The sequence below is a fragment of the Varanus komodoensis genome, unplaced genomic scaffold, assembly GCF_004798865.1.
Source record: "Varanus komodoensis strain SLA01 unplaced genomic scaffold, ASM479886v1 scaffold22, whole genome shotgun sequence".
In the NCBI taxonomy this organism is placed as follows: Eukaryota; Metazoa; Chordata; class Lepidosauria; order Squamata; family Varanidae; genus Varanus; species Varanus komodoensis.
Genome location: NW_025335606.1, coordinates 3,437,369 through 3,462,891, shown reverse-complemented (window position 1 = coordinate 3,462,891; position 25,523 = coordinate 3,437,369). Strand labels below are relative to the sequence as shown.

Sequence of the window (25,523 nt, the reverse complement as noted above, 5' to 3'; positions counted from 1 at the left end):
GAGTCCACCCAGTGTGGACTCTGGACCTCCCTGTCGCTAAAGGTCAGACTGGTGCCAACACGGCGTTGTTTTTGATGCCTCCTGAAAGCTCATTTCACAAAGCCTTCCTTGACTGACCAGCCATCATTTTTATCGATTCTGCTTTAACATATTGCTTAATTCCTCTCATCTGTCTTTTAGCTGTTCACCGCTCTGTATACCGGAATACAGAATGGTGTATAACTCTTCTACAACGAATAAATGCTGTGGATTGGGAGTCGTGTACAACAAAGAAGAAAACACACCCCAGAGGTGGTTCACATCCAGTCCACAGCTTGTCAGGAAAACCTCTTTGGAGAAACCGTTCCTCCCCCACCCAACACCCACCCACCACGACGCTCCATTCACAAGATTAATTGTATGCCAATCATTCTGAAAGTTACCTGTTGCTACGGCAATCTACCTCCAGCAAGGTTAATAGGGGCTGCTGAGACTTGCTATGATGAATGGACTGCTGCACAGAAATCCCGTCTCTTTGCTCGCTTGTAATGTCAGCAAAGGAACATTTTGGAAGGAGGCGGCCTTTCCTCGCCCTGCGTTCTACCCTGGAAGAGAAGCCAGCCTTCTTTTCCCTGGGATCCAAGCCATGACAAAGCATGGCCTTGTCTGGATGTCCAGGAGAACACAACCTCCATCTAAAGGGCCTGCTTTTGATGAGCCCCCCCCCGCCCCGCCTTGCTGTCTGCAGCAAGGAGTGGCAGTTTCCAGGCTTACGAGATCCATTGTGCGCCTTTTCTAGAAATGCACAGATGGAAAGACGACAGAGGAAAAGAAATGCACCATCACACAAGTGCCTGCGTTCCTGAGGGGAGCACTAAATAGGTGGGGGGGGGACACATTGGGAGCGGACCCTCCTTGTCCTTCTCAGGCAGGGCTCAACGCCCTCGGTGCCTGAGCTTGCAACTTCGGGCGGCAAGGCCTGAAGGGGACTTCTGGTAGGATATGGGTGAATTCCCCGCACCGTCGATCCTTCCCAGCGCCTGAGTCAAGGCAGGGGCCTATCCCAAGAAGACCCCTGGAGTTGCTGCTTCTCTTTGCCAGTGGAACCTGCTTCTTCATCAGCTGCTCACTCTGGACAAGGGAACGGAGGTGGTGGAGAAGCCACTGGCTGTGTGCCCATCCAGCGGGAAGCCGGGGTGAGGAAGAGGATAAACGAGGGTGCCAGGTGACTACGGCAGTGGGGGCCTACCGGGGGTGTGTTGCCCAAAGGTCCCCACAGCCTGGAGGGAAAAGCAAGACATACTTTCCTTGCTTTCCAGCAATCTTTAGCAGAACTCCCCTTCAACACGGGGGGTCAGGAACTGAGGAGGCAGGCCCGGCACTCATGAGGACGTAGGTGGGGGCAACACTCCTCTGGACGTTTAAGCAGAAGTTTTAGAATTCAGGGGTTCTCAGGGCAGGAACCAGCATTGTACTGGCCAACCTGGCATGGACTGAGTCGTATTGTATTTGTGAACAATGGGGAGTCTGGAACCCTTGCCAATCTAGTGCAAATCACCCCCAAATCCACCAACAGATCTCATTCTACCTTGGATCCATCCCAGTCTACAATCCTACACATTTCTACACACTGATGGCCTTGTGGTTTAGGTTTTTGGGTGTGTGGCTGAATCATCAGAAATAGGAACACATATACATGCAGGAAGAGAGAGACGGGAATAGAAGCAAGATAGAAGGTTTTTGCAGCTATGACTTCAGTACTAAATAAATTACTATGTAAATATGAGTAGGTTTCAACCACCAAAATAAAGGCAACTTTGGGCACAACATCTCCAATTTTTGGAATTTCCCATTTATGACACCTGGGATCAGAAACATTGAAACTGAAATACAAGAGTTTCTAGCCAACTGGAATTTTGGGCTGGGCATAAAATACAGACTAGGAAGAATGGAAGTTTCAGTTTCTAAGATCTAGTGTACTACCACAGACCAGAAAACAGGATTGAGAGGCCATACGTCATGATCCAGTCGCTTTCCATTTTACAGAAGGGGTAGGTCTCTCTCCTGTTACCTTTAGAGAAGTCCATCTCTGAGGTGGTAAGGAATGAGAGGAGATAGAACTCAATTGCCTCTTTGCTGTTTCCTCTTTTTCCTGCCCAGCCCATCATTAAATCAATTCATTTAAAAAAACAGTGCAAGAGGGACTAGTTACACTTCAGCACGGGGATTTCTACATGCAAAATGATTTGCAAATGCTAAGCCCCATTATATCCCTGCAGAGTAAGTTCTCGCTTCCTTTGGGGACTGCTTGAACCTGTTGTTGCCTTGCTTCTAAGAGAAGGGCAATTCTAATAGCTAAAACCGGGCGACGTTTGACAGACACTGCTGGGTTGTGGAAGAAAATAAATAGAGAGCCTTAGCAACATCGCTGCTCCAGACCATTGTACAAATTTGGTAAAAAACGATGCAACAGCAGCCCCTGCTGTAGGGCCAGAAATGCTTAGAGGTGGGAGCTTCAGCAGTCCAAGCACCTGCTGAGCTTCTTTAGTCTGGGCGATGACTCCTTGGTCCCGAAAGCTTTCTCATTTAAAGGTCATGTTTGCCATGAAAGACACACGCCGAAGGATGAGGCAGCTCAGCTCTGAGACAGAGATCTAAAACCACTACAGACAAAAGAACTTGCACCCAGGGTGGTGTTAGAAAGAAAGCATCGTTCTGCAAACTCTGATCTTGCTTTTCTTCTCCAACAGGCTGAAACAGTCAAAAGATGACGGAATTCTGTACTGAAAGGGGAGGGGGCACATGAACTAAGCAAAAATAGGAAGGTGAAGTATGAAAACTTGCATCTGCACCCTCTTCTAGAGCAAGCACTGCCTGAAATTAATATTAATAATAATAATAATGCCCTGTTCCACAATTATCCTCCAGAATTCATTCCCCAGTGACATGTGCCTATTGCAAGAAAGTGCCAGAAGACAGAAGCAAAGTAAAAAAGTCTCTCTCTCTCTCTGTATGTATGAACCAGTATTTATTAACATTCTTCCCATGATAAGGCAGGACTTCCTATCTCTAAAAAGCTTCCCAGATGTTCATCGAATGTCTTTGAGGTCACCTGCTCTTGTTTCCTCTTTCACTTAAAAGAACCTACCCAACACTCCTCCCCAACTCTTCATCTGGTTCTGAACTAAGTGCCGGATCAGCATCTATACGAAGCTTTGTCGTGCCAGGTGTGCGTACCTGCAAATCATAGCCTCTGCATAAAGCATGTGCGCTTTCATCCTTTTTACAAAACAACGGATTTATAAGCCTTCTGCATCTGCAGAGGGAAGCCTGCCTCTGTTTCTCCTTCTCCTTCTGCCGTCAAGCACAGCAAATGGGTGGAAATCTTAACGGATTGTACTGCACAAGGCAAGCCACACGAACGGCGATTTCAGGGACCTCAAAGTTTCCTGTCCCCTGTTCCACCATGTTTCACAGCTATTGGCAGAAGAGTCCTCTTGACAATTTAGTTCCAAGTTTGGTTTCGAATGCTGATTATAGAATTCCATTCCTGCTAGGCAGTCCCTGGGGATCCTGCCTAACCCCACCAGAGGGGAAGACAATTCCGCAGAGAAAATGTCTGAATTTATACAGGCCTCGCCTCGTTTCCCGTCCAAATGTCTGCCTGCTGCGTGCTTCTCTCTGGAGTGCTTTATGTATTTCTCCCTCTGAGAACAAATCGGATGCTGAGTGCTGAGAGAACTGCGGCTGAAACGAAGCCAAGGGAGAAATGAGAGGCTGCTCTCAACACGCTTGGAGATACCCCAACATTCTTGGAAAAGCAAAGAAACCGTTCTACCTCTCCCAAGCTTTACTGACTGGTGAGTAGATAAACCAGGAGGCTGGAGCACAGGGCAGGAATGGTGCTGCTGGGGAAGATGGTCACAGGGGGCTTTCGTGGAGGGCCCACTGTGCACATGGGCACGTTAGTCTTCTGTCCTTCACATCCAGGCCAGCCCCCCCTCACCATGAGCCTTGCCGTCTCCCCATGTCTCCTGGCTATAGCTTAATATGCTGGGTGCTCTCAAACCAGTGTGGTGCGGTGGTTAAGAGCATGGGACTGGGACTCAGACGGCCTGGGTTCGAGTCCCCGCTCAGCCATGGAGCCCACTGGGTGACTCTGGGCCAGTCACAGACTCTCAGCCCAACCTACCTTGCAGGGGTGTTGTTGTGGGGATAAGGTGGAGGAGGAGAATGATGTGAGCTGCCTTGAGCCCTTTGTAGGAAAAAGGCAGGATATAAATCGAAAAATAAATAAATAAATAAATAAATAAACACTGCAGAGGACACACAGGTCAGAGTGTGAACAAGATGGTCTCTGCTCATGGACTTGCAGTCAAAAAAGGAATGGCACAAGGGGAAATGGATAGGGAAAGAAAAGGAAATATTGTGAGCCGCCCCGAGGCTTCGGCGAATGGGGCGGCATATAAATGTCTTAATAAATAAATAAAATAAATAAAAAGCACAGCAGCTGTTCTGCAGGTTTGGCAGAATGGCCCCGTTTTCGACTCCCTTGTGGTTGCTGGGAGATGTCACATCTGAATAGGATGACCATATGTGGATAAAATAGCCAGGGCTAAATAACAGGGGCCGGATAAAAGCACAGAGTGGGCACAGAAAGAACGTATCGCTTTGCTTCCTGGAATGCACATTGGTTGACTGGGGGGACAGGTTCCCCGACGACACTGGCCTCTACTCCCATTTTATAAGCCTGTCCTTAAAGATGCTTCTCTCTCCTTGTAAGGACACGAGCACAAAGATGGTAAAAGCGCTTCATAATTTTAATGTGATATAACTAAACTCATTAAAGTAGCAGGTGACTGAGGCGCAGTCATTGCCCCCACCTATCGCAGGATAAAACCTTTCCTTCTGTTCTGGCTCCTCATTGTAACAATTATGGGGAAGTGAGAGCTCTGATTATTCACGATCTTTACTCTGTTGGTGCTGAAGCTTACGGGTGGCATGATTTCAAAGTCCTGAAGTACGAAAAAATCCCTCCCTTCCCCTTTTGTCATACTCTGGTCTTTGTCTACTTAAACAGACCAATTTACACCCACTGATAGTGAAGAGTGATGCGAGAGTTTGTCTACCAAAATATTTCTTGATCACTATAGCAACTGTACTCTTGATTAAAAATGGCCAAAGCACACACACAAACCTTCTTTCTGAGCAAGAAAACCCCTTCCTGACATCTGCTCACCATGTGCCTCGCTGGAATCTTTGAACCATTTCTTTCAGAGAGACACACACACGCACACACGAAACTGATGCACTGGACAGTACGCATGGCTTTGCATTTAAAGGACTCTCCTCAATTTTACCCCTGGCCGCTAGCCAACGTTTTAATTCTTTTAATTTGCACTCTGCCTTTTGGCCCAGGGAAATGACACTTGAGGCTAAACAGAGCCTTCCCCTTCAGAGGAAACGTAGCTTTGTTTACTGGTTGTTGGATCAAGTCACCCAAGGCTGTGATCTCTATGTGCCGATTGTCCTCTTTGTGGAACTTCTGGCTGACCACTGCTGGACAAAACTGGCTGGCCCACCAAGACTCTTGCCCTAACCCAGCAAGGCACTTAGGCTTGTCCAAGCCATTAAAATTAACTAGGATTTCAAAACGACAGGGCTGGTTGGTTGAAATGCCACCTTTGCAGCAAGCCTAGATTAAGCCCTCCCACACTGGCAACTGCATTCGGAATGTGTCTAAAGTTTGGTGCATGCTCTGTGAAGTCGCAGCTCTTCGTTGCTGCAGCCCTCACAGTTCCAGCTGCCGAGGAGGAGAACGGTCTGCAGCCCATCTTCATGCAAGCGTTTGAGTATAATCCTCACGCGACAGCGTCACAAGGCCAGCCACGTGGAACACGGCAATCCGAAAGGGGGCGTTACTTGGTGATGCCTGACATCCCGCTGCACTAAGGGGTACAAGCTGCAGCTTGCAAGATAAAAACACAGAAAGAAGACGGTGCATTAAAGGGAAAGCCCTCAGCCAAGCTCACATGGGCAGAGTTGCCACTTCTCTAACGGACACCTAATTCACTTGGGGTGAGTGCGCCCATCCGGAATTAAAATGCGTTTTCCCTTCTCCATTCTCCTCGGTCTTTCCTCAGCCACCAGTAACTTCTCTTGGTACTACTGATGAGAATACAATGGGCTGTTTTGTACAGCCCGACCGTGCCTAACTAAAGGCTGGGAACTGCACACTCTTGGATTGGTGAACCGATACTTGCAAGGCTGCCTGTGAGAGACCCTCCCTTTTACTACCTTTGCACTTGGCAACGTCACACCTGCAATGGCAGGAACAACAGGTGTGTCTGCTACCGCTTCTGTTCCACCATAAGGATACGGCTCCCGGATGCCGCTTGCTAAGCACAGCAAACCACAGAAGTGCTCCTGCTTGCCGCTTCCCAGGACCAACAGCCTGATGGAGCTGATGCACCTGACACCCCCATAGCCCCAAATCCCTGGACCAGGGGCTCGGGAGCAGCACCACTGTGAGGAGCTGCTGCTGAAGCTTCTCTGCTCTGCTCCTGTGGCCCGGCCTTTTCTGGCGCAGCCCACAGTTTCCTGAAATCAGCTCCAACCCCGTGCACTGGAGTTGCATTTGTTGATGCTTTGTGTCTGCATCGTGTATTTGCTGTTAGAAACAGCACTTTGCTTCCTTCCACCCGGCATAGCATTTGACTGAAACGGGTAGGGGTGGGTGGATGTGAGAGAGAATGAGAGAGAGAGAGAGAGAGAGAATGAGAGAGAGAGAGAGAGCGAGAGAGCGAGAGAGCGAGAGAGCGAGAGAGCGAGAGAGAGAGAGAGAGAGAGAGAGAGAGAGACTTAGTATATAGTACTGAGACAATATTTGTCTGTCTCCGTGTTCTTTGCTGTTGGCATTCTGTGTTCTCTCTCTCACCGTGAGCGCCCCTGTGCACCCTGGACAGGCACTCCACTGGCACACACTTGCATGAAGTGCTATTCACCAGCGCCGTCAGTGACGAGGCAGGAGACCAGCAGCGTTAAGTTCTCTTCCCAAACACCTTCCGGGAAGGGTAGCAGGAACAAGGCCAACATCAGCTCTCCCCCCACACCCTCCGAATCAACCCCGCAAAGATGCCTAGCACAAGACTCCCGATCGATTCATCTGCCCCGTGCCAGGCGGCATCCCTTACAAGGGGTCCCTGGGCACCTACGCAGAGCCATGTCAAGCAGGCAGGCAGGAACGTACGGAAGAAAATATCCTGTTGGGTCAGATACGCACGATGTTTTCAGCCCCAAGAGCAACATCTGGCATCGGTCCAGACGCACGCAGACGCTTGCCCACATGCATGCCCCCCCCCCCCCCAGTTGGGCCGCTCCAATGCATTTGGCAAACCAATGCTTCCCCTTGGCTCAGGCCAACACCACCCTCCACTCCATCACAGAGGTCCTCTTCTTGTTCTGGAAAACACAGGACTGTCCTCCTGACATCAGCACCATCCAGACCAGCACTTGGAGAACAAGGGCAGACTCACAGAGAACCTCAATCCAGAGAACTCAAGGGCCATCAGGACTGGCAGGAGAGTCCCAGCCTCCGCAACCAACACACCGAATTGGGTTCTCAAACAGCACGGATACAAAGGAAGATGGCATAAGATCAGCATCTCGTGTGAAACCTCCAGCAAGCCAGCCCAAGCCTCAGCTTCTGAACCTCTTTAAACATTTAGAATCCTTCAGAATCACAAAAAAAAAAAGGAAGAATCTTGGCAGGTGCTTTTCAGGCCACTTGGGTCAAATGAGGAACTAGACTTAGAAGTGCCTTCTGCATAAGGCAAATACTTACGTTTGCCTCGTTGCCAGGCAAAGCTGGCGTGCTTTACAAGTCTTTCCCCTCCAGCCTTCCTTCCATGAAAGTGATATTATGGCCGAAAATGGGCTATTGACTTCATTCAGGCACCGACAGGTAATTTAATTTTACAGGTCAAGGCAAAATGGATCCTTATCTTGTTTGAGTTTCTCGAAATATATATGGATTTCTTGTTTAAAGGCTTGAGGTGGGGGGAGAGGAGGGAGGGGGAAAATCAATCAAGACACCGAAAACATCTCTTTAAATTCTTCTCAAAACAATGTACAGTATCAGCTTGTTTAAACAAGTTGGAGACACTTGAGCTGAAGGAAGTTTAAGACGACTCTCTCGCCACTTCGGAGTGCTATGGACATCTCAGTTATCTTGCCCGCAGTCCACGAACACGTTGAGCATTCAGACTGGCTGCAGAATGTGCATGGACCGAGCTATGGCCTGCCTGATTTCAGTCCAAGCACAGAGGTCGTTGCCCATGGGGCACAGACCAGCAGTTGGAACAACTCATGTGCTATTGGAACTAGTAGAGCTATTTCTGTTCCTCTCGAGACTGCCTCTGAAATTCTGGTTCAAGCTCTGGCCATCCCTCTCTGAGCACAGTGAGCCTTGCCTATCGAGCCTTCCTTGTCGTTGTGTGTGAGCGCTCGGATGAGATTCCCAGGCGTGCACAAGAGATGGAGGGCTCTGGTGGGAATGGCGGCTCAGACTCGGAGGAGGGGGAGAGGAGAGCTGGCCCAGCCCTGGCTCAGAGTTCTCACTCTGATATTGGAGTTGGTGAGAGTAGTGAGGCCCCGGCTGCCCAAACCCTCCGGGTGAGCCAGCCTGAGTCAGCGCTGGATCAAAGCACTTCAAGGACAGCCACAGAGCCCCCTCCCACTCCTGACTGTGGGAACGAACACTGGAGAGCCAGCGTGGCGCAGTGGTTAAGAGCATGGGACTGGGACTCAGATGACCTGGGTTCTAGTCCCCGCTCGGCCATGGAGCCCACTGGGTGACTCTGGGCCAGTCACAGACTCTCAGCCCAACCTACCTCACAGGGTTGTTGTTGTGGGGATAAGATGGAGGAGGAGGAGAATGATGTGAGCTGCCTTGAGCCCTTTGTAGGAAAAAGGCAGGATATCAATCAATCAATCAATCAATCAATCAATGAAACGAAACTGGTGGGGAACAGGCTGGGGAGGGGTTCTCGGGAGGAGAACTTGACGGCCCTGGAGACGTGGACGAAAGGGCCCATCAACGCACTCGCCAGCTGACCAATTAGGACAGGGGTCCTCAAACTTTTTCAGTGGGAGCCAGTTGAAAGGTGGCGGCGGTGGGCGTGGGCACACTCGGGGTGGCGGGGAGACTGGCGCAATGGTGGGCACGGGTGTGGCGAGGAGGCGAGGCAGTGGGAGTGGCGGGCGTACGCACGGCGAGGCAGCAGCTTGCTCGCTCGGAGATCGTTTTCTCCGAGTGAGTCCGAAACCTCTGAGGGGGGCTGGATAAATGGGCATGGTGGGCAGCATCTGGCACGCGGGTCGTACTTTGGGGACCCATGAATTAGGGGCTCACTGGGAAGAGCATCGGCGTGCCCGCTTCCATAGCGCACCCCCCTCCAGAGACCGGCCCCGAAGGGTCCATGAGCAAAGCTTTGGGTGGAGGGGGCAGAGCGAGGGGTCAACTTTCCACCTGGTTTGTGTGTTCTGAGGTTTGTGAATATGCTGACCCCTGTATGGAATAAAGTCTCTTTTAATCATTGCTGAAGTGCCCGTCTTGTTTGGGAGGGGACGCCTCGCTCATGACCCTTGCTCATGTTATTTCTGCCCAGCGCTCTGCCCTGAAGTCGTTCACCGCTCTTTGAATGCTGGCTAAGTGGTGGCCATCCAAAAATCCCAACAGCGGCTTCCTGCCTGCTCCTTGTCTTACCTTCCAAGAACTCCAGGGGCTCCCTATCGACTCTCCTCTTTGCTTGCCCATCTTTCTGGGGCTCTGCTCCCCCACTTCCCATCCAAAGCTGTCCTGCTCATTTGAACACTTCTTCGGGTCTTTGCAGGAGATCTCATTGGCACCAGCTCTCCTGTTTTACATCTATCCTCAAAGCCATCCGTCCTTGAATGTTGAAACAATGCCTAAATATGTGCTCCCCCATCTTTCCTCTCATGCCCAATTCTGTAATTCTAACTTCCTTGGGGCAGAGAAACATAATCTGTAAAGTGGTCTGTGAAGATGGTGCATCCCTGGTCCAGCATAGCAGTTGGAAGTACAGATGCTGTCAAGACCCAAGGCAGCTTCAGGGCTCCCTCTGCTGGTCCAGACAAGCACGGCAGCCCCGGGAGTTGCAGGATTGCAACCCCAGTCTAACACAGCTACCAGAGCTCTCATGAACCCCACCTGGGAGTCCTGGGAGAAGGGCTGCATAAGAACTGGCTCTTTTCCCAGAAGCTGCCTTGGTAACAAGGGTTTTCTGAGTTGCTTATGTGTTGCTGGCTTGCGGACGCTTTGATGTTGCGCCTGCCTTGCTCCAGCCCTCAAGGTACCTCTTTCCCTTGGCTTCCCTTCTCAGCTTCCCGACTCCTTGCTTGTCTGGCCACATTTGCCTCTTGAATGGACTCGGCCTTGCGCTTCAACTCCCAGCCCTCACTCTGGACTGTGTGACTCTGCTCTTGGACTGACCCTGGTGGCCCAGGTCCCAGTATCCCACCTGCAAGTCAGCTGCCCCTGTCCCAGATGCTGACAGCTGTGTGGGGCATCTGGTTTGGTTTGCCAGGTCTCCTCAGCTCAGCTCCCAGGCTCCAGCCTGCCTCGTCTCTGCCCTAGGTCTGCCTTGCACCAAGCATCCGTGGGGACATCTGTCGAGAAGCAAGTTCGCCTCCTGCACATGTAACTTCCAGGCATCTGCACACACCAGAAGTGTAGTGTGAAAAGCACTGTGTGCATTGCACAAACACTTACACACTTTGCCTATTCTGCACAAGGGATGATGCATCCTGCACCTTGCACAAAGAAGCCACTAGTGCTCCCGAGCGTTCATGGACTCGATCTCAGCTCGCTTGCTCCTTGGCCAGGCCCAAGCCCTGGAGGAAGTCTGACGGACTGCAAAAGGGCTCAGCCCATCCCTAGTGCTGAGCGCCAGCCTCATGCCCTGCTGTACTTTGCACGTCCGCATTTACGATTTCCCTTCTCTTCTGTGGCTTTCAGCTTCTAAGCCAGGACTGGCTTATTTCTTATCTGCGTAAGTCACGTGGGGAGGCCTGGGAGGCAAAGAGCTGGAGAAAAGGGCAAAAAGTAGGATTTATGTACGACACATACAAGGCTTTGTAAAAGATGAGCACAGCCTCACGCCGAGGCAGACCTTTGATCCAGGTTGCTGGCCAGCTGTACTCTGGCAGCTGCTGTCCGAGGTCCTGGGCAGAAGTCTTTGTTCTGCAGAAGCCTTGGAACTGGGGACCGGACCTGAAAAGCGTGCATACAAATCACACACTCTACGCTTGAGCTCCCCTCGCTCTATTTCACACAGAATGAAAAACAAACACTAACAAATGGCCTCGCAGCAACAATCTCACAACGAGCAAAGCTTTTTGTTGATTCAGTTGCAAGGCATTCCGCCCACCTCAGTATCTCGGGGAGGCATACCTGCAGAGCCTTCGCTACGATGCACGTTTCTTTAATTGCAATCGATTTAATTAAAGCGGGTTGGAAGGTAGATAGTTAATCAAATAAACCTTTCCTAAATCAGTGGACTGCCCTGGAATATTCACCCTTGCAGACAATAACAACCTCTTCATGTGACTTACTGAAGTGGAAATGCCGGTGGCTTTTAGATCTATCCAATGGCACGGGTGAGGAACCTGTTCACCTGGAGCAGAACTATGCTGAGACCGGATCTTTGCCAAGCCCTATATCTCTGTACAGTGGGGCAGGGCATTCAGAGCATTAAAGACCCATAGGTCAAGGAGGCGATGCACGACCAAGGAATTCCCGATTTCTTCCTCTCTCCGCACCGTGGGGCAGCTGCTGTGCTCAGCAAGGGAGGAAAAAAGCTACTCATTAGCTAAGAGTCTCACTTCATACCATGTCTAGCTATACCAGGGCCTGCTTTATGGTAATAGCATGCCAAAAATTGAAAATTCTTTTCTATATCAAAGAAAACACCATGGTGGTCTTGCTAAAAATCCATGCCATGGTAGCATTAGATGATACAGATTTTCCTGAAAAGGTACAAAGAAAGAAAGAAGAAACTTTGCCATCTGGATAAAAAATTAAAAGGTGGGATCCGAAAGTATCTGAGAAGAGTGGACTATTTAAAAATATGCAATTCTCATCAAAAACAGAGCAGCCTTTCCAAGGACAGTGAAGAACAGGAGGGTTGGGGGAAGTGAATAATTGAGGAGCGTGTGAGTGTGAGATTTAGGAAAGTTGGCGCTTTAATGGAACGAGTCAGGATCTGTGTGGGGATGAGGGCTGGCAAGCTTCCATGGCGCTCCCTCGAGGCTTGGAAGACACAGGCATGAAACCTCGGCCTCTGCTGTCATGTGCTGAGATGCCTTGGGTGAGCAGGCCTGGAGGAATCGACCTGTCCAACATGGTCCTCCCAACACAGTGGCCCCACACGCAGGCCCGAGATCCCAGCCACTGCAGACGTTACCAGGGCTGGGACGTCTTCGGGTCCTCCGTGGCCTTGGAGGCTACCTGAGCGCCAGGTGGGAACTCTGGGGAAGGACCGGCGGAAGAACCAGAGAAGCTGCGCACAGCGCATGCCCTGCAGGGCTGGTTCCCCCGGAGCATCTCTAGAGGGCTGCCCATGCACCTGCCTGAAACCCCAGACAGCCAGTGCTCTCCCGGTGGGCACCACTGAGCTCAAGAGAGCGATGGTTCGAGTCGGTATGGCAGGGCTGTCCCCGAATTCAGGCCGGGGTCTCTGGCTCCTGCAAAAGGAGGGCTGGCTTGGCCTGGGTGAACTCCAGGTACCTGGCCTGTTTTAATTCAGCGGTAGCACCTCTGTTCTCTATTCCTGGATCCTGAGTGCTTTCATAACAGGGAGGTGCCCTCTTGGCTTGGTAGATGGACAAAGGACAACCGTGCCACTACATTCTCCTCCTTGAGCTGACTCCATATTGGCCCTGCTACCATCTCCCTCCCTCCCTCCCTCCCTCCCTCCCTCCCTTCTCAGTCGGTCTGTCTGTCTGTCTTTTTCTGCCTGCCTGCCTGCCTGCCTATCACCTTTATATACCACCCCTTACCAAAGTCTCGGGGAAGGTTTAACAATACAACAATGTAAAATAAAACTACTATTTTTATTACCCTCCTGCCCTCATGGAAGAGGCAGTGGATGAGCTTATGTGCTGTTGGTCAGCTGACTGAGGCTACGCCCCACGGTCTCGGCACCCGCAGCAGAGACGGGGCTCAGGCAAGGGGCCTCGGAGGCCAGAAAGGGACCCCCCTCACCTACTGTGCCTCCCTCCTGGCCTTCTGCCCCTCGCGGCTTGTGTCAGCATCCCGTGTTCCTGCTGCCCGTCCCTCACGGTACTCGAATCTCCTCAATATACTTGTCCTATGCTGTGCTTTGTTGTACACGCGTAATCCACACCAGCAGGCCGTTTCCCGGGTGCTCTTGTTTGGACCAGCACTGAGGGGGCTCCACAGACCATCCATTCCAGCTGGGGAGAGCCAACCTTGCAGGGGTTGCTGTGTAAGGTTGCGAGCTTGTCCCCGGGGTCAGACTAGATGGCCCGGGAAACCCTTCTGACTCGCTCTGTTTCTGTGTTTCTAAAAGCAAAGGAAGGGGAGCATTGCATGGGAAAGTTTTAAGACTTCCCTCTTCTCCTAGATTTCCCCAGAGTGCATTTATAACATCACCGATTTCCCTTTTGCTGAGCTTTACCCGCCAATCTTGCCCCTGTTTCTCCTTTCCTGCACAAATTGTGACGTGCTTCCTGTTGGGTCCCTCCGCCAGGTCCGCAGCCAGATATTCACTAGCCAGGGCTTGGGCTTGGTCCCAGAACGCTCTGGAGACACTGAGACGGGCCAGAGGACAGAGGCGGGCAACCAACCTCACACCTGGCACACAAGCCGAAGTGGAAAGAGCTGCAGAGCATCGACTGTAATGCTGGACTAGAATGTGTCGGCATGTACCATCAGCCGATCCAACTGATTGGGTTGGCCTGCAACTCCCATCAGTCCTAGTTAGTGACATGGGTGATGGCCACTGTGAGCCAAAATATCTGCAGCAGCACACCTAGATAAACCAGCAGTAGATAAACCTTCTGTGAGCATAACGTCGGATTTTCTGACTATTTCTATTCTGCATGATGTTTGGAACAGCTTAAAGCGAGCATTCTTTCTAGCCTTCATTCGCATGATGTTAAGACAAGATATTGCCACACAGGGTCAGGGGTTCCATAGAGCTACTGATTACTGAATTTACACAGGCGTCCTGACGTATCACTGTGAATTGTTTTCTTCACCCAAAGCCTTTGATTTTATTTTTTCAGACTTTTCCATTAAAGTTTAGACCTCAGGAAACACAAAGAAGATCCTTTCAGTTTCAGTTAGCCGGTTATTAAAACAAGCCAGGCTACGAAGCATAATTTAAAGAGCCAACCAAACAAATAAGCTTCAGATGCAGAAGTAAGATAGGTCTTTACCCAAAGAAGAGGAAAAAGAGGAGAGGAGCAAAACACACAGCTGCTCCTCCATTTAAAAGACCTTGAGAAATCCTTCTTGGCAGATGGCATATTTAAATCAAGTATGAATGTGAGAAAGGGAAATTGGGACCGATTGCTCACTTTGAATTCCAGGATGGACATACATGCAAGCCACACAAAACATGTACACTGTTGCCCACTGATTAATAACGAGCCCATTAAAGTGAGCCTTAATTGGCACAAAAAACAGAAACAAGGAAACTTCTTCCATGAAAGGAAGAATGTCAGACTGCTCACAAGACAGCGTCCGAGACGAATACAAATACCATCACGTCAAGCAACAGTGAACCTCTGACAGAGATGAATGGGATTAAACTAAGTGGTAAGTCAGAACTTGAAGGCAGCAGATGAGAGGTGGGGGGGAGGAAGCAAGAAGAAAGGAAGGCTCCTGAAATCCAGAACAATTGCAATTCGGTTCTTTGATGGCCATGTTTCTACCAATTATATACCCCTGACGACTGCATGCAACACCAACTCTTACAAGACGAATCAGAATGCATTCCCGAGTTGCCCCCTGCTTTCTAAATCAAGCAGACTTGACTGAATACGATGAATTTCTGAATTGCCAGAAGACAGCGAAAGGTCTGCTCCTCTGGCAGGGACAATGCTCCTTGTCTTAGGGACCTTTTCCAGATCCAAGGGTCTCCTCCAAGGTTACACTTCTCCATTTCCAACAGTTTCTTGGCCAAGTCACACTCATACATTCCGCCATATACACACGCACGAGGAGAGAACGAACGGTTGGCTTGTGCTGCTATCTGAACGGTGGACCTTGTGCTGGGACCTTTTGAGAGGCTACTTGGAAACGAGAGCTGTGAATCTGGGCATCATGCCTGCATTGACAGCTACGTGATGGACCTCAGAGGGCATGGCCAACGCACACCCTCCAAACAGGTGCTGAAACGGCGGTTCTCTGGGTGTCTATTCCATGTGCTCCCCAGGGCGCAAGCGCTGGCTGAAGAACAGCAAATGGAACCAGAGCCAATCTTCCCTCGCAGCTTCACTGCCATGCATTTGTGGCAAATTCTGCCCTGGCAGTTCCTGTCTGTGCAGTCCATCAGTAGGGCTGGGACAACCCCTTTTGGGATCTGTCCGTCTGGCTCCTACAGGCTTCCTCTCAGGCTCAGCCCAGTCGTGCAAAGTGAGCCAAGTCACGAGGGACCCCACAAATGCTCACGTGCTCACATGGTGCGTAAGCAGCCACTTTCCCTATCAGGAGAAGCGGCAGGATGCGGAAAAGAAGAGCTGCAAGCGGGTTGGTCGTGCACCCTTGTGGGACACCAACCTTCTGGCAGCAGTGGGGGCTGCAGGGAAAATGGGTCCAGCTTGCACAGCAGGTGGGACCAGATTCCTGCGGAGCATCCTATGCATTTACTCATTCATAGCATTTATATACCTCTCCACAGACCAGAAGGCTCTCCGGGGGTTTAAACATTAAGTGCACAGTTTATCCAGCAAGATCAGCAGTGAATTCATAAAACTAGCAATAAAAGCTGTCATAATTGGCCTGAGCTCCACCAAAGGTCCTGGTGCCCAAACCTGTGTTGAACCAGCACTGAATGGGCACCAAATGGCCAGTGCCCTTTGGCACCACCCATGGAAGAAAATGGCCCCTGGGGAAAGCCTTGCCCCAACTGCCAGGTGGGCCCAGCTTGGTTCTCCTTGCCTGCAGCTTCTGGAATACGTGGAGTTGACTGCCAAGTCTCTGTCCTGGATTGCCCGATCCTTGCTAAGCTTGCCTCACCTGCCCACCAGGGATGCTCAGGGGCGTCCAGAGCGTTTGCAGACCCCAGCGTGGTTCCCGTCTGTCCAGCCCACACAAACACACTGGCAAACTAAGTGGGCTCCGTAGCTGCTACAGAGCATTAACTGCCCAGAGAGCACGGGGAGGTACAGAAATGAAATAGCCAAGTCCTGAAACAGTAAGGGGGTCACAATTCCCCTGACTGCAGCTGGCTATTTATTTATTTCAAATTCTTCTATACCACTGCTGTATTCCAAGGAACCTCATTTACATACGGTTTACATTACGTCATTGTCTTCCCCCTACTGCTTTATGGCACCCATGAGGGAACACAAGGGGAGCAAAAATGGTCCCTAGACTTCCCGAAGTTGCCCACATTTGACGATGTCCATGCAGGACCACTCAGGTGGTGAAAACATGTCTCTTCTCCACCCATTTTAATAATGGATTTTAGATGTTTATTAATTTTATTGTAATTTGGTAAATGCGGTTAGCTGTCTCACTTGGTCATGTTTTTTGAACTGATCTTGGCTATATTATTATTATTAAACCTTTATTTATATTTTAAAGATGATTTTAACTGTCCTTTTGTAATTTTACTGCAGCATGATGCTAAAGAGTCTATGTGAATTACTTGGCAGCTTATAAATATAAATAAATATAAATTCAACAGCACCGTCAGCCAGCACGTATGGCTTCTGTATCCACACATGTGATGCAGCACAAGAGAATGGCAAAATTCTGCATTTTGACCGAATTTCCCACGCAACGGTACAGGCCTTGAGCATCTCAGTCCTAGTGCTGATGGGTCAGTTGGCTGGCAACAACTGTTCCACAAGGACAGACTAAGTGTTCTTAGTATGACCGCACTGGAGGGGGAAAAAGGGCCTTGGAGAATTATGTGCTTCCCGAAGGAGTAATATGAAAGATCCACTGGCCCTCCAACTGGCTGGAGAAGATCAAGGACCTAGTCCACCACATCTGGGGACACTAGGTTACAAAAGGGACCAAGAATGGGCCACTGGCTTTCCAAGCTGCCCTTAAGAAAGACACAGAGTTTAACATGAGTTAGCTGCTGCCCTGACCAGCAAATGTGAGCCAGGTTTTGCCACACATTGACTAAAAGTGGGTCGCCCAACCTGAAAGATCTATTTGAGAACTGCTGCATTTGGTAATCTCATGACTGGCAATCCCGAACTTGAACATTTTTCTTGAATGTACAACAGAAGAAATGGTTCTTACCTTTTTTACGGTCTTGTCTGGTTCAAGAGCAATGTCTGGAATATTGGCATCCACCATGAGGGAGAACAAGTTCAAAATCAAGTTGGAATACCTGTGGCAAAGACAGCGGATGTAAAATTAAAATGCTAAGAACTGGCGGACAGACTTGGATGCTTTTTTGAAGGCGACTGGGCAGGGATAGAGCATGGGAAATACAAGACCATTCCAAAAGCCACATTCATCACTCCCCCAACAAAGCTTCAGCAAGTGACCATTTTCACAGAAAAATGCCCAGCCCTAATACTGCCAACAGCAACATGGGCCTGTAGAAACTCTTTCCTACATGAGGCTGGGAGCTGCAGATTTTCACAACTGATTTTGGAACGGCTTAGGAGCATAGGAACAGCCCTGCTGGATCAGACCCGAGGTCCATCCAGTCCAGCTCTCTGTACACATGGTGGCAAACCAGCTGCCCACAGCATCTCTGCGGCTGGAGGGCTGCAAGACCTCCCCCTGCCCAAGCTCCTCAGTAATTGGTCTATGCAGGCAGGCCACCTCTGGGGAAGGAGGCACAACCTAAGCACATCCAACCCTTCCAAGGAGAGGACTCTGAACCAACCCCCCTGGTGACTCAGAAGGGCTCAACAGAACATCTCACCTGTGTGAACTGAGGGTTGCAGTGAGTAGAACCGGATGTCTCCAGTTCATCAGATCTGACCCACTTCAGAATATGGCAGCCGTTCAAAATTGGCTGCTTATCAGGACTCTAAAAATGAAGCTGTCCAAGAGTACCAGGAAGAAAGTACAACTCTTTCCAAAATGTAACTTCAAAAATCCAAAAGCCATTCATAAGAGTTAAGAGAGGAGTGACTTGACAGCTGTCTCAAGCTTTCCAATTTCATTAGATGCACCAGAAACAGTTGTCAATCTTCAAGAACCATGTTTGTTCTTGTACTTTAAAAAAAGGTCCTCAAGCAAAGCAAGTTTCCTGTTTCAATGATTGGGAACGTTACAGCTTTCTAGATTATTTTTAGCTTGTAATGCCCAATATCTCTCAATATTGGCTAGTTTGATGAGAGTTGGATGTCTCCCAGTTGCTTGTGCACTAGATAAATCCCCAAATCTGTTTGCAATACCTTGTGAAGCTACTTCTACTGAGCATGGCGGATTAAAATTGCCATTTCAGGCGTGGAGGGGGAAGGCCATTATGAACAGTGAATATGAAACAGTAAGAACAGGGAAAAAATCAAAATAAAATATCAAGTTACACCTTCTCCATATGGAGAGTTTTATATTCAGCCCAGAGAAGAGTTGCCAATTAGAGAGATGCAAGCTGGAAAGTTTGTGATAAATGCTGTACGGAAAATACACAAGGATGTAATGTTGCGCACTATCTGCATACAACAATCAACATTTGACACCATCTACCTCCTACCTGGGCCAACACCGCCATCCCTTTTGCACCAAGTTAAGCATTTACTCCCGGGCATTTGGCGGCCTAAATGCAGCTTAAGTTGGGATATAATCTGATAAACGGCACCCTTGCGGCTTGGGCACCTCTGAGGTTGGAGATGCCCCGATTCCTACATCCTGCTGAGCTGAAGACAGCAGAGTTGAAGAGGAGGCAGGGGTGATCTTTGCCCCCCTTTTCACATTGGCTGTGAGAAGTTGGGGAGCAGAGGGGTGGTCGGATCTCGGATCAGCCCCCTCCAAGGCCAGAGTGCAATTCTGCACCTTAGAATGGGTTTTACCAAGCAAGCTTAAGGTCCTTAGCTGCTGGAAGCTGATCTTCCTCCTTTGTGTATTCAAAAGACACAGACCTTTTCCATGCAGAGCATTCTGTATTGACCAAAAGCACCAAGAATGAATCTCTGAGCATACACAGAGCGGTTTGTTGAACCCAATCTAGCATTCACCTCCAGGAACGCTCGTTATGAGCATGCTCAGGCCCCATCCGTTCAGGAAGGGCCTTCTGAAAACGAGCATGTCTCCTTTCTGCAAGATGATCCTCTATTTGGAGCACCTTCCTCTGCTGGCGATGCATCACCTGACTCAGGCCACCTCGCCTGAGTCTGAGAACTCCCTGTTCCAAGTCCTCTCCTGCCAACCATCCGCCTTGGTCATTCCCCGGGACTGCCCACCCATCTGGGGAATTTGGCCTTGAGATACGCGTCTCCACTTCTCCCATCTCCGTGTCTGGGGATGGCCCACATTCCTAGGTCCTCTCCTGCACCTCTCACCTTTCTTCCTCCGATTCTGATTCTTCTGGAGCCCAGCCAGCAGCCCTTGAGAATATGTGCCCATAGCAGTCCTCTTTCTCACTCCCAATACCAGGAAACTCCACCAGGGCCAAAGCATTGCTCTCTTAGTGTTTTACTGCGTGTTGGCATTTCGTTATTAATTGTTTGAAGCCCTTTTCAATGTTTGCACATTAAAGATTTTATATTATGTATTTCTCATGTTGCATTTTGCAGTTTAAGTTTTGAGAACTGCACTGAGAGATCTGGTTACTGGGCAGTACAGAAATGAAATGAATGAGATGGAATTAAATTAGTACAACTGGAATGTTCCATCTCCATCACCAGACTTGCGCTGATTGTTCTTAAGTTTTCAAGTGTCCATTCATACATCAGATTTTTTAAAAAACAGTCCTTACTACAGCAGCAACCAAATTATGTTCAGAAGCATTTATCTTTTTCTTTTTTTGCAAAGCTACTTCACATGACACAAAGCCTTAACAACTGAGACTCTCCCCAGTCCACTTAGCATGGCCAACGCTGCACCGAAATGCAATTAATTAGCTACTGAAGACCAAAGAGCATAACTATTAAACACTGACAGTTTCCTGTGACAGGTGGAATATTTATACACACACACACAGGCAGAAGATAAAAAAGACAAGAAAAAAGGCAGAAGAGTTCTTTAACAAATTCTTCCCTTTTCCTGTTCGGAGAAATCACCCCCCACTCCCTGCTTTCATGTCTTGCTAATCTATTTAAATAATGGAGACACTCCCACAATGCTGGCTGGATTTCAGATTAGATGTCTGTTTGCTTGTTTTTTCCATCTTGAATCTTGTTAGATGCTTTATAAACTGAACATCCAGAAAAAATGGGATGGGGGTCTAGTCCCTTCTCTCTTGTCCCCCCTTAACTGAGCTTCTTCCATTTGGACACACACTCCTACACACATTTAAATAAATTCAGTGGGCATACACTCCGGGTCTATTTCTTTCCAACTATTAGCTTGTGCATTTTATTCCACATCCATCAGAAAGATTCAATCAAGATGTCTAGCCATTTTACATTCCTTCCAGTTCAGGCAGCCAGGAGACAAATGCTACGGTGGTAAGGTTTTATCGCACATTATCAGAAGTATTTCAAAGGCAATCATGTTGTAAATGTTAGCTCCTGAATGCTCTTCACCTTTTAATCTTATTATCCAGTAAGGAACACTTCCTTGCAAAACTTTGGAGATTCAAATATCAATAAAGGGAGGAAATGCAATTCCTCAACACCCAAGGCCAAACTGTGAGAAATGTCACTTTAACCTTGCTCCGATCGTCTCACAGCGACCACATTCTCTTTGCTGGCTTAACCTCCTCCCACACGACTCCTCTCTAGTCAATTCAAAATGCCTTTGCTAAACGCATCTTTCTCTCCAGACGCTATCGCTGCAACATCACCTCCTCCTGTCTGCACGGCAGTTCTCCGTCACTGTCTGTAGCAATTTCTAATTCACAGTCTTCACCTTGAAAGGTTTCCACACCTGTTATGTACTGACTCTCCCCTACCAGCGCGCCTTACGGCTGAAGTCTTTGGAGGACCTCTTCCCGGTGGCTTGACATCCACCAATGTTTCAGCTGGAGTCCACCAGAAGAACCTGCAGTGCCCAATGAAAAGGTCTTTGTTCCAAGGAGCCGCCCCTACTGATTAGTCAGGTTTAATGTCACTCTGTTTTAATGCACTATTTTATTCCTTTTTATGATCCACCACCCCAGAATCTGTCAAGATATGGAGCACTAAATGCGGTAAACCAATAAGGACCTGATACGCTACTCTCCCATCTGCGCACCTTCCGAAATGTTGCTTCCAGTGCTTGGAATATTCTATCCATCTACATTTGCACAGGTGTTTCCCTCTCTGTTCAAGTCCTCGTATGCTGGGTAATTTTGGGAAGCAACAGGCCCCAAAAGGAAGCACTTGCCCTCCAGGTACCTTGGAAGGTTTGGATTTTTTTTTTGCAGAGGTTGAATGCATGCTGCCCAAGGCCCTAACCTTGCAATCACAATCACACACACACACACACACACACACCCCACATAGAAAGCAAAAGAAAAGAAGAAGATAAAGAGAAGCTATAAAAGTTTGTGCAGGCAGCAAATATTCCTATCACTTACAATTTTATTCTATATTTCTAAGAGGTGAAGAGACTTATGACTAACAGCCTTCTTGATGTAAAGAAGGCAACAGAGAAAGAGAGAAAGGGAGTCCAAGTCTTCCACCCGTCCGTCGGTTGGCCAGTGCAGAAGACTCTGGACCGCAGTCCCGTTGAGTAGGCAGGGGGCTGCAAGAATTCCACATGCAGGCCGGGTAGCCAGGCCTGTGTCCAGAGCTTGCCCGCTTTCACTTTCTAAGTCCCGGGTTCTTATGTTCTTTCTCTCTGAACTTGCTTCTATGGGACTGGGACTTAAGCTAATTGCTGGAAAGATGCTCAACGGCTCTTGATGACCTTATTTCTTGCTGTGCGCTAGCTCTGTTTCCTAGGGGTAAAAAAGGTGAGTTCATCTACATGAGATGGCCACTACTGATGAGGTAATTTCCAGGTGCTGGTGCTTCTTTCCATCATTCCCATCACCACGTTCTGTGGTGGCGCATTCCATAGTTTACCTCTAAGCTGTGGGAAAAAGTCCTCCCTTTTATCTGTCCTAAACCTCCCATCCATCACCTTCAAGGGCTGACAGGTCTATTTTCCATTCCATTCCTAATTACGTCATGCCTGATCTTTTCTCTGCAAGAATTCCGTCATTCCTTAGCTCATTCCCATTGGCTACACGGGATCATTAGGCCTCTCCTCTTGAACCCCAGCTAATCCAAACCATTCCATGGCCTAGAACCCTGTCCATGTGGCACAAAAATCAATATTGCCATAAATTATGTACACATGCTAGAATTTCCCTTAGGATCAGGGTCTCTAAGATGGGCTATAAGTTATCATCACCAAAAGGGAGGTGGAGAATTTCCCATGTGACAACTGTTTGGTATGGAAGGGAGCCTCCATCTTTGGCATTGGCAGGTTGCCCATTCATGAAATGGCGGCCATGCTCAGGGTGGCTGGCTGCAAAGTACTCATTTTCCAGAGAGTAAACAAGCAAGACTAAAAGGGAAGTAACTTCCCCAAGAGCCTAGACATAAGGCACAGTGCAGTCTGATCCCCAAAGCAGAATACTACTCTAAACCCAAATAAGCTTCATGCTGGAGGGCTGTGCTTTACTTTACAGAATGCCAGCATCCCCATTAAAAAGTAATACCGAAAAAAAGACTTAAAAATAAAATTAACATCAGAAGTAGTAGGGAGTCTGGTGAGTTCTAGGAAAGGTGGCTACATGCACCCAGATGCATAAACCGTGGACTCTGGAAAAAGTATTTGTGCTTGTCGGTGCTCAAGGTTGCTGGAAAAAGTCCTGAGCTCACAGTTGTCTTGCAGAACTTCCCCCAATAAATGTTTATGAGAGCGACTAAAGTTCCCTTTGCCTGCGCAAGTGTGAAGTGGTTGAGGCTTACTTGGGATTTAGTTTGTTTCGCTCCAGTTATCCGAGTAAATATTTTGGGCACAGGAGTCCTGGTTGCTTGGGATGAGGACATTCTCTTAAAAATTAAGAATTAAATACATCAAATGTTCGATTTAAAGTGGCCAACTGCAAGGATAAAGAGTCTTGTGTTGGGTGAGACATGGACCTCTCGCAAAAAAACCCGCAACCCCCACACAATTGTTTTGTCTTAAGTTTCGCACTATGGAACATGTGCAATTGAGCCATTGGATGTCGCCTGCACAAGTTAATTACCTGTACAATGATTCTCTGCAGGACGGGAGTTACTACGCTCTCCACTTAATAATTCAACTTTGTTTACTCCTTCTCCTGAATTGCAACTAATACATTATCAATGACGGTTTATAAAAGACAGTTCATTTGTTCTTTCTCCCCATTTCTTCTTGCAATAAGATGGAGCACCGTGTCCACTTCCTCAGACACTGCTTCACATCATCCCCTCGGTGGCTTTTCTTAGAGATCAACCACTGGCTCAAGAGGTTTCCCTTTATGGGCTTCTCATTCTTAGGTTTTTACAACTGTATTGCCCCCATCCCCGCCATATGGAAGGCTGGCGTGCTCCAGCAACATTCTATTTGGGTTCACAAGTGTGGCTTGATGCTTCGAAGCAAAAACTCCTGCCCTTTCTTCGCACTGATGATCTCTGGCCAGGTAATTTTTCCTTTAGTCTCATCAGCTGCTTTCTGGGAAATGACTGATCTGTGATGATCAATGACCACCTTAAATGCCATTTTAAGATTTTTTTTGTGGGGTGAGAAGCCTGTGGTAGCACTTTTGTGAGAAGAACAACGTTCTCCAAGAATTCTAAGTAGGCCCACTAAACCCAGCGCTTAGTCTGCGATATCCAGCAAAACAGGACATGCATAGAGCCAACATGCCAGAACCGCGCGTCTGTGTGCCTAGATGGAAGAGCTGGTCATGTTCTTACAAAAATGGATCGCCCCACCTGCAACATGCAACATTAGCAGGCGTCAGAAGACCTAGGTGCAGTAGAACTGGAATCCAGAGTGGAACCGGATTCTTGCTCCTTGGGTAAGAAACTTCACTGATCTTCAAGGAAAGCAATGGATCCTGCCCTTTACTCCCTTGGAGGCCCATGGATGGATCATAGAAGAGTAGAGTTGGAAGGTGCCATGAAGACCATCGTGTCCAGCCCCCTGCAGTTTCAGGACACCAAGCGACACCATCCCACTGAGATGGCTGCCCAGTTTCTTTCTGAATGTCTCTAGTAAAATCATCTTTGGCGTTCAAAAGTAAATTGTGCATCAAATGCATCCTTTCCCCCACCAGTTAGCCCGGTGTGGGGTAGGAGAACAGGGCAGTAGAAATCCTCCTGCAGAAATCGCCCTGAGTGTATTAACAGTTCATAATAGACTAAAGTGATCAAGCTGGTATACTGGGAAGGGGGTGCATGCTAAACAATGAATCCAAGGCTGGTCGTAGGAATGCCCTGAAAAGAAAGGGCTGAACCTCCCACTTCAAAGTAGACAAGAAATCACCTTGTCGGCCCAGCTATTCAATTAAAAGGAGGCAATGTCCTTACCTGCGGAGATGAAGGAAAGCCGTGTAGCACTGCTTGCGGAACTCCTGGTACTGCTCGCTTTGCGTTCCTCCCATGCCTTCCACCATCTCTTTGTTCAGCTTCATCGGTGGGGGAAGGGGCTTTGGATCACGGCCCAAAATGTAGCCAAAATCGATGTGGAAGAGCTTGCCTGGGTAGGGCAGAGGGGAGAATGTGGGAGAGCACCACCTGTGAGACTTTCAGCTAGTGGAGCCGGCATCGTCATCATCACAACCGTGGCTCAGGAATTCGCCCTTTTCCCAGCCAACATGCAAGCAGTGGCTTCAATCCCAAGGAGGGAGAACAAAAATGCACTACAAGATGAGCATCAATACAGTCTAGGCACGGGGGGACTCCCAGAATCCAGAATTCTCAACACGTGGGCAATATTCATTAGGGCCCCCTGAAAGATGCAAGCTTGATTCCTGCTATTTTGGGAATCACAGAATTACAAAGCTGTAGGAAGGCCATCCAGTTCAACCTCCACAGAGCAGGACAACTGGAGCGAGGAAATTGCAACCAGATGGGCATCTGACTTCTCATCCCTGATCAGAAATGAAGAGCAAGAGTGGCCTAGAAGAGCAAGAGTGGCCTCACTGATTGGGGAGCAGCCCTGGCAGAGTGTGGTTATGGCATGTGTGAAG

The 25,523-nt window shown here is 48.8% G+C and overlaps 1 protein-coding gene across 8 annotated transcripts in view; it reads right to left on the bottom strand.

Annotated features, from left to right (window-relative positions):
* PIK3C3 (phosphatidylinositol 3-kinase catalytic subunit type 3) overlaps positions 1-25,523 on the bottom strand; it is a 101,895-nt gene that overhangs the window by 15,221 nt on the left and 61,151 nt on the right. For 3 of the 8 annotated variants that reach the window (XM_044431221.1, XM_044431227.1, XM_044431224.1), the window contains exons 22-23: positions 24,862-25,030; positions 17,510-17,600 (exon numbers count right to left, since the gene is read on the bottom strand). In XM_044431221.1, the coding sequence (XP_044287156.1) occupies positions 17,510-17,600; positions 24,862-25,030 (260 nt within the window). Of the gene's footprint in view, positions 1-1,002; positions 3,727-4,502; positions 5,948-6,006; positions 6,697-10,521; positions 11,086-17,509; positions 17,601-24,861; positions 25,031-25,523 lie in introns of those variants that run through there. The other 5 variants (XM_044431226.1, XM_044431219.1, XM_044431222.1 and 2 more) reach the window with 5 other exon arrangements.